We start from the raw sequence: 7787 nt of genomic DNA on the forward strand, positions 1-7787 counted from the left end.
AATATACCTAAGAGAAGTTTCAACATGAACTGCTGTTGGTTTACTGCTGCATTCCTTAGAGATGATTTTAATTAAGCTGTATATAAATTGTGCAAATAAAAATAAAATAAAATCACAGCATCTTGGAAACCACCTGGATCTCACGACATCCTCACCTCCTTCCTACACGTGAAATAATTTAATGCATCGTTAGGATATCTGGTTAGGTTCATTTCCATTCTAGTGTGTTGCTACAGGCTCCAAACCCCTGTAACTGGGGCTATTGCCCTGAGAAACAGGAGCTATTGGGGCGGAGGTGGACAAACACGACAACCACCTGCATTTAATTACTTACCTCTCAATCTTGGTGGAGGGGGTCTGGGAAAAAACATATGGAAGTTGCTCAAGAATATATTTTGAAGGTATGATCCCACTAATAAGGAAGTTTCCAGGCCGGTAGTAACTGCGTGCTTTATTCTGATCCCTGATCAGATTCAAGGGGCATTTGGCCTTCCGGTTCCCATAGACTCCATGGGGCATCATTAGCAGCAGAAGCAGCAACAGGAGCAGCAGGGATCTCATTCTGCCTCTGCCTTCTACATCTCTTGTCAGTAGCTCCTCTCACCTCCAGAGCCAGCACAGCAGAAGTCAAAAGCTCTTGCAAGGCCCAAGCTGCAGTGGCTTTCCCAGTCTGGGTGGGGTTCAGCTAAGGCAGAATTAAATGTCATTCAGGCATCTCCTGCTCCCGTCCCATCCTTTACCTGCTCTGAATCTCAGCTCCGTCTGACTCCAACACAGGGAATATTAACTGCACCAACTTTGCTTTCCAGGCAGAGTACAATGAATAACATCTTGCTCTTGTTGATTCTGATGCTTCGATCATCTCCAGAAATATCTCTTGAGCTTTCTGGAGAATAAATCACTATGATTTTGATAATTATACGTGGTAGAAGATTAGTCTCTGCAACTTCCTGGAGTCTTTGCATGGCTCATACATGTTTGCTGTGTGCATTTTCAAAGTTTGACGGGAGTCAAGGGGTGGGGAGTTGGGCCTGAACTTTGCCCACAAGAACCTAAGGAGTCCTGCAAGTGGATTAGACCATCCATTTAAGCATCCAGTATCTCCCACTGGTGTATCAGACACTTCTGGGAAGGTCACAAGCAGGGCAGATCTGTATTTTCTTGGAAACAAGTTGTTTATTTCATGGAAAGAACTTAGAGGTGTTGTGTTTTTTTAATGGTCTATACCAGGGGTGGCCAACTCCCGAGAGACTGTGATCTACTTTCTAAATTAAAATCTGGCAGTGATCTACCCCTGTTTTTTAGGGCTTCAGTTCAAAGTTGTTGAGCTTTAGGGGAAGTGCACTGTTTGTTGAGCAGTAGGGGAAGTGCCCTGTTTTTAGGGTGTCAGGGACTCTTTGGCAACTTGATTGAGGGAGGGAGGGACAAAGGCAGCCACTAACCTTACGATTGCTGGCCAGATAACAGCCTCCGTTTATAAACTCCAGCTTTCCTTATGCAACAATGGAGGCCGGTGCAGGAAGAGGGGGCAGGGCCAGAAGGGGGACACTGATTGAGCACAATCTACCAAAACCTCACAGGGATCAACCAGTAGATCTCCATCAACGTGTTGGACATCCCTGGTCTATACCATTTATTTTATTTAATGGAAGAACTTAAAACCACCTCCACTGAGGATTTTTTTTAAAAAGCATTTAGTTCAAAGGGGGAATATGATGCTTCGACTGTGTCTGTGTCTACATACATACATACATACATACATACATACATCCTAGCAAAAAATATATACATCATTTGCATTGGCACATAATCAAACTGAGATGTCTGACTGCAGACAGTTTCTTCCACTGAACACAAAGATTCTAAACTGGTTCTAGACTTGTGAGGGGTTTGCCAGCTATTAGGACCATACAGGAAGACACCAGAAATAGGTGATAAAAGGAGATTTTATTTCGGGAATCTGAATCCCTAATACAGACAAGAAATCTGAAGGTAAGAGCAACAGAGAGCAATATAAACTGACGCATGCAAAACAGCAAATACATTTCCAGAGAGGCCGATTCTGTCCAGATATAGCTATTTCTGAGGAGGAGACAACTTCTTGGCATAAAAACACCAGCTTCTGTAATTTCCATTTCCTTTTGCCAAGCATAGTTTCTGATGTCAAATTGTTCACGTTCCCTTTGGTTAGCATAAATACCAGGACATGTCTACATGCAGTGCTATTTTTCTAGAAAGATTAGTGCTGGAACTCACCCTTCTTTCTCCTATCATGGCAATGGTGCCCACCTGAGAGGTGCCAGAACTGAGTTCCTGTGAGTTCCAGCTGGAAAAAAAGCCCCATCTACACGAGGTCATCACATGCATCCAACTGTTCCCATTTCATCCTGTCTGAGTCTGACAATGTTACTTCTCCAAAGACCACCCATCTCCTTCCTGACTACCAAAACTCAATGACCCAAACCAAAACTTCAAGTAATGTCCTTCCATGTACTAACTTTTCTTGTAGCGCTTTCCCCCCTCATCAAGAATCATTAGCAGGAAAATTTTTCTCTTCTACAAACTATTCATAAATGTGTAGATTCCCATGAGACTTTTTAACTATTTTCTTGATTCTATTACATCCTTAACAACAACAATCCTTAATCCCAAAAACAAGCTGTGGTTCCAGTCGAGATTCTGGTGCGAACTTCAAATGCTACAATTCTATGATACCCTTAGAGTTAAGAATCAAATATCATGCTCAGTTTTTTCTTGTCAGATGCTCTCTCAGGTTCAGATCTGGCCTCAGTATAATAACGTAGCACTTGGGAATGAAGATGCAGCCCAGAAGCCCAGCACTAGAAGCCAAGATAGAGAAGACCTGCACGGCTACCATGTATTTCCCCTTTGTGCTCAGGTAGGTGGGCACAAAGGAGACCCAAACGCTGCAGAAGACCAGCATGCTGAAGGTGATCAGCTTGGCTTCATTGAAATTTCCAGGCAGCTTCCTGGCTAGGAAAGCCACCGTGAAGCAGATGGCAGCCAGGAAGCCCATGTAGCTGAGGGAGCCATAAAACATGAACACAGACCCTTCATTGCATTGCAGGATGATTTCTCCAAGCTGGGAATGCATGTCAGAATCTGGGAATGGAGGAGAGGCCCCCAGCCAGATGGTGCAGATGAGAACTTGGACACTGGAACAGGAAATGACAATGGAGTTGGCCAGACTCTTCCCCAGCCATCTCCTTACCCTGTTCCCTGGCTTTGTGGCCAGGAAGGCCAGCACCACAGTGATGGTTTTTGCCAACACAGAAGAGACAGCAACTGAGAAGATATTGCTGAATGCTGTTTGGCGAAGAAGGCAGGTGGCTTTCCTAGGCTGGCCGATGAAGAGGAAGGAGGACAAAAAGGAAAGCAGAAGAGAGATGAGGAGGATGTAGGAGAGGTTCCGGTTGTTGGCTTTGACTATGGGAGTTTCCTTGTATTTAATGAAGATCCCTGCAACAAAGCCTGTGGTTAAGGACAGGAAGAGAGAAAGGGAAGCTAGGAGGCTCCCCAAATATTCCTCATAGGACAGGAAGGTGATCGCTTTGGGGACACATTGATCTCGGTCCTCACTTGGATGTTGATCTTCTGGACAATTGCTGCATTCATCAGCATCTGCATAGGGGAAAACACACTTCAATATCATAACATCAGTCACACACCTACAATGGTCTTATGCTGTTTCAATTCTGAGGAAAGGTGGGCATATGGGAGAAATCAGGAAAGACGATTGTTTTGTATGGAAGGAGAGAGGCAAACATTCACAGTCAGAAAAGAATCAATCCATCAACTCATTTCCATTGGCTTCTCTTAGAACAGGAGGCTTTGATTTTATTGAGCAGTACTTATATCCTTGAGGTTTCATATGAGTTAATCTTTAGTGATGAATGGGTGGATTTCAAAGATGCTTCACCTCTCCATCTCTAACATTATATGGGTTATGTAGTAGAAGCCAATATGAGAAATGAGAAAATAACTATATAAAAACCACAAATCAAAATTTTGTAGAAAAGCTACCATCATTAAATACAGGTTAATTCTACATGCTTGACCACATGAGCAAATAAAATTTCCAGGTGCTGGGGGTGGGAACAGGGGAGCCCTCCCTGAAGAGGGTATTTCATTCATGAGGTGCCATTACTAACATCATGTTTGGAGTGACTCAGAAATTTGCCCCATCCTCCTATCAAAAGTCCTTCCCTCTGAGATCCTCCCCACCTTCCTGAGTGGAGATTGTCCCTTCTGAGCAGGGAGCGCAATCATAGCAGCACGGCGGCTTCCCTTCCTGAACCATTTTGGCATATCCAGGGAGACAGCTTTCTGTGCATCTTGAACGAGGCACTGTCTAGACATAAAGAGATTGAGCACCAAGGAGAAAGTGTCAGTAGCAATTGTGCCTTTGGATTAAAGTATATACATGTTTACTCAAGAGCAGGTCTTATTAATCTCAGTGGGACTTAGCTCCAGGGAAGTGAGCACAAGATTGCAGTCCAAGCATCATATGTATTATTCAAAATGTTGTTAGAGAGTGGCAGATGCCATAGTTAATAAAATGACAGATATAATTTCCCCTACCTTCTTAAATAGATTGGGCCACACAATTGCTTCCGGATGAATAGTGAACTTCATATTTGAGGACCCCTGTCTCTCTATTCTCCCAGTCTTCACTCTAGCAAGAGAACTGTTGGGAAACAGCACCAGATTCACAATATCGAAGTCAGCGGCCACTGCCCCATCCTCATCCAAGTACTGTCCATCAGCTGAAGTATTAGTATAGAAGCGGACTTCTTTCAAGAAAGGATGAAGCTGGAATGACAGAGGAAACTCCAGCACTGAGAGAACATAAAACCACAACTGGGATGGATTTCTGCCAGCAGGTGAAAACAATGTGATTGGATTAATTTTAATTTCATTCCTATTTTCTCTTCATTGCATTCTTATGGAAACCACCCAGGGATACATTGATGTGATGAAAGGTGGCTTATAAATTTGCTATATGAAGAGCATCTGCTTTGCTCTCAGAAGGTCCCAAATTCAATCTCCTATTTCATCTCCAGGCAGAGCTGGAAAAGTCTCCCTTCCAAAAACTGTGCAGAACAACTGCTGGTGTGTCAAGGTAGACAATACTCAGCTAGGTAGAACAATGGTATGGCTCAGTTAAAGGCCGCTTCCTGTGGTCCTAGCATGGTGATTCCAGAGCTGGGACAATGAGCTGCATTTTGTAATATTGAATGAACATACCTGCCATGACCATGACCTTTGAAGTTCCAACCTGCCTCTTCCTCCCGTAATTGAAATCCACTTGGATCTGGATGAATATGCTGCATTTAAGGCCCGAACCACAGTTTGGATACTCAAGTAGTTGACGTAGCTGTCTTGCGACTGGATTCTCTCAATGTCTTCTTGGGGCAGCAACTTCAGACTCTCCTGCTCCTTGCATTTTGTCAAACCCCTCACAGACAAGTCCGGCATTGAATATGAACAATCAAATAATTTTTCTGAGCAGCTTAAACTAAGCGAGGTCACTGGCCCATAGTAATCCTTGTTCGTCTTTTTTTTGGTCTTCGTTACAAAGGACAAAGAGCCATGGGCATATCGGAAGCAGTCGGTACTGCATGATCCAAGTTTGTTCTGAAGACCTGTGGTTATCCAGACTTTCCCTCCTCCACATTGTGCCCTTTGAAGTAAGGATTCCACCTCTATGATTATATAAAGTCCATACTGAGAATCTGCAGTGTAAACAAATACATGGACTTCTCTCCATATGGCAGGTAGTTCATGGGGTATCCAGAGCCAAGTCTTATGTTCTACTCTTTCGGTGAAGGCAATACAAATTTCCTTTTTGATCATCAGAGGCGTCAAGGTACTCAGGGACCTTTCTCCGTTGTCGTTGTCTGGAGCAAAGAGGCCGACCCACGTCCACCGGAAATGCAGGAGGAGTTGGACCACCCCATGGTACTGAGTGTCTTGCTTTGGGGTCATCCAGTAGACAAAAGGGAACTGGGCTTTATCATTAAGACCAAAGCCATAACTGAGCTGGTGAGGAAAGAAAGAGAGACTGGTGGTTTGATTTTCAGGACTAAGAGTGGATACTTCTATGTGAAAGAGGAGGGCAAATTTAATTGGAGCAAACCTCACATGTTGTGTGTGTTTTTAATATAGTAATTTTTTAAAATAATAATCAATTTTTATAACTCTTAATTGCAATAATATCTAAATATGGTTCCTCACTTCATGTAAGACAATGATTTAAAGCATCGTGCAGTGTAAAGTGGGAGGTGGGTGGCGCTGTGGGTTAAACCACAGAGCCTAGGACTTGCCGATCAGAAGGTCGGCAGTTTGAATCCCCATGACGGGGTGAGCTCCCGTTGCTCGGTCCCTGCTCCTGCCCACCTAGCAGTTCGAAAGCACATCAAAGTGCAAGTAGATAAATAGGTACCACTCCGGCGGGAAGGTTAACGGCGTTTCCCTGTGCTGCTCTGGTTCGCCAGAAGCAGCTTAGTCATGCTGGCCACATGATCTGGAAGCTGTACGCCGGCTCCCTCGGCCAATAAAGCGAGATGAGCGCCGCAACCCCAGAGTCAGCCATGACTGGACCTAATGGTCAGGGGTCCCTTTACCTTTACAATGTAAAATGCGTTACATCATCCTAAGTTTTCCCTACTGTCTGACTAGGTGGCATATGTTGCCAGGTGTGTTGGACCTAAACCCAATCCAGTCTTTATTACAGTCATAGACCAGCATAAGTAGGGTGGGGAACAATCATTTTTTAAAAAATGGAAGAGCATAAAAGGTTAGTACGGTATATAAACAGAAATGGCCAGTGCTTTTTTAAAAAAAAAAGTCTAGGGGTACTCTCATTTTCCTACTCATATTGAAATACTGCCCCTCAATGAGGCCAATATGGGTGTTCATTAAATCTAGTTTATGGCACAGGTCACCATCCATCGAATTTTAAACACTGTTATGCAGAACCTGGCAACAATGTATGTTATAGCAGGGTTGGCATCTGAGGAGGACCTGAACCCAGTTCTTACCTGTGGGATCTTGTAGATGCCCAACATGCTTGCAATGTGTGTGGAGATGTCGGATTCACCCGCTTCAAGAACAGCCAACAGCTTTTTCTGTCTTCCACACCTGTAGTTTGGAATATTGATTTCCCCACCAGCAAACAGGTCTATCAGGGCATCTGAAGTCATTCCTCCCTGAAAACTGGTATCATAAATGCTATAGCCGAGGGTGATGTTTGGTAAGAGCCTGGGGTTATTATTTATTTCCTGAACAGCAAGGGAGAATGAAAGAACATGTGCGCTCCTCCCATCCACCCAGCTGCAAAAATGGTGTGTCACACAGTTACCATCAATTCCGTGAAAATGAAAGTCACATTCTTTTTTGTAATAATCAAAGGAATGGGGAGAGAGGAGGGGAAACCGGAACACAAATCAGCCGCTTTTCTGTTGATCTCAGATGCCCTCCAGGTCCAGTGGTTTGCAGCCATCACTGTATCAAACGACCTCCCAGGCAATGTCTCACAACGGGTTCCCAAATAATGATCTGCATATTTCTAATGGGGACACGGGAAGAGCAGCCCCACAGAGCAGCCAAGAAGTCTTAGCTATGTTGGGCTGTGCTGGGAGCCAGAGAAAATGGTCCTGGAGCCAAACTGAGCCCACAGACTGCTTTGCACATGACGAAGCACAGTAGTCATTTACAATTTGCAGCTGCATAGATTTTGTTGTGCGCGGGTGAAATAATTGTGC

At 44.1% G+C, this 7787-nt stretch overlaps 1 protein-coding gene across 1 annotated transcript; it reads right to left on the reverse strand.

Moving 5' to 3' along the window:
- Positions 1-2743: 2743 nt before the first annotated feature.
- On the reverse strand, positions 2744-7226 carry LOC114591117 (vomeronasal type-2 receptor 26-like). The gene is made up of 5 exons (XM_077923596.1): positions 7065-7226; positions 5269-6063; positions 4603-4833; positions 4246-4372; positions 2744-3642 (listed from the first exon to the last, which is right to left on the reverse strand). The coding sequence occupies exons 1-5, from the start codon at positions 7224-7226 to the stop codon at positions 2744-2746; spliced, it is 2214 nt and encodes a 737-aa protein (XP_077779722.1).
- Between the last annotated feature and the right edge of the window lie 561 nt (positions 7227-7787).

The sequence above is a fragment of the Podarcis muralis genome, chromosome 2 (assembly GCF_964188315.1).
Source record: "Podarcis muralis chromosome 2, rPodMur119.hap1.1, whole genome shotgun sequence".
NCBI classification, from domain to species: Eukaryota; Metazoa; Chordata; class Lepidosauria; order Squamata; family Lacertidae; genus Podarcis; species Podarcis muralis.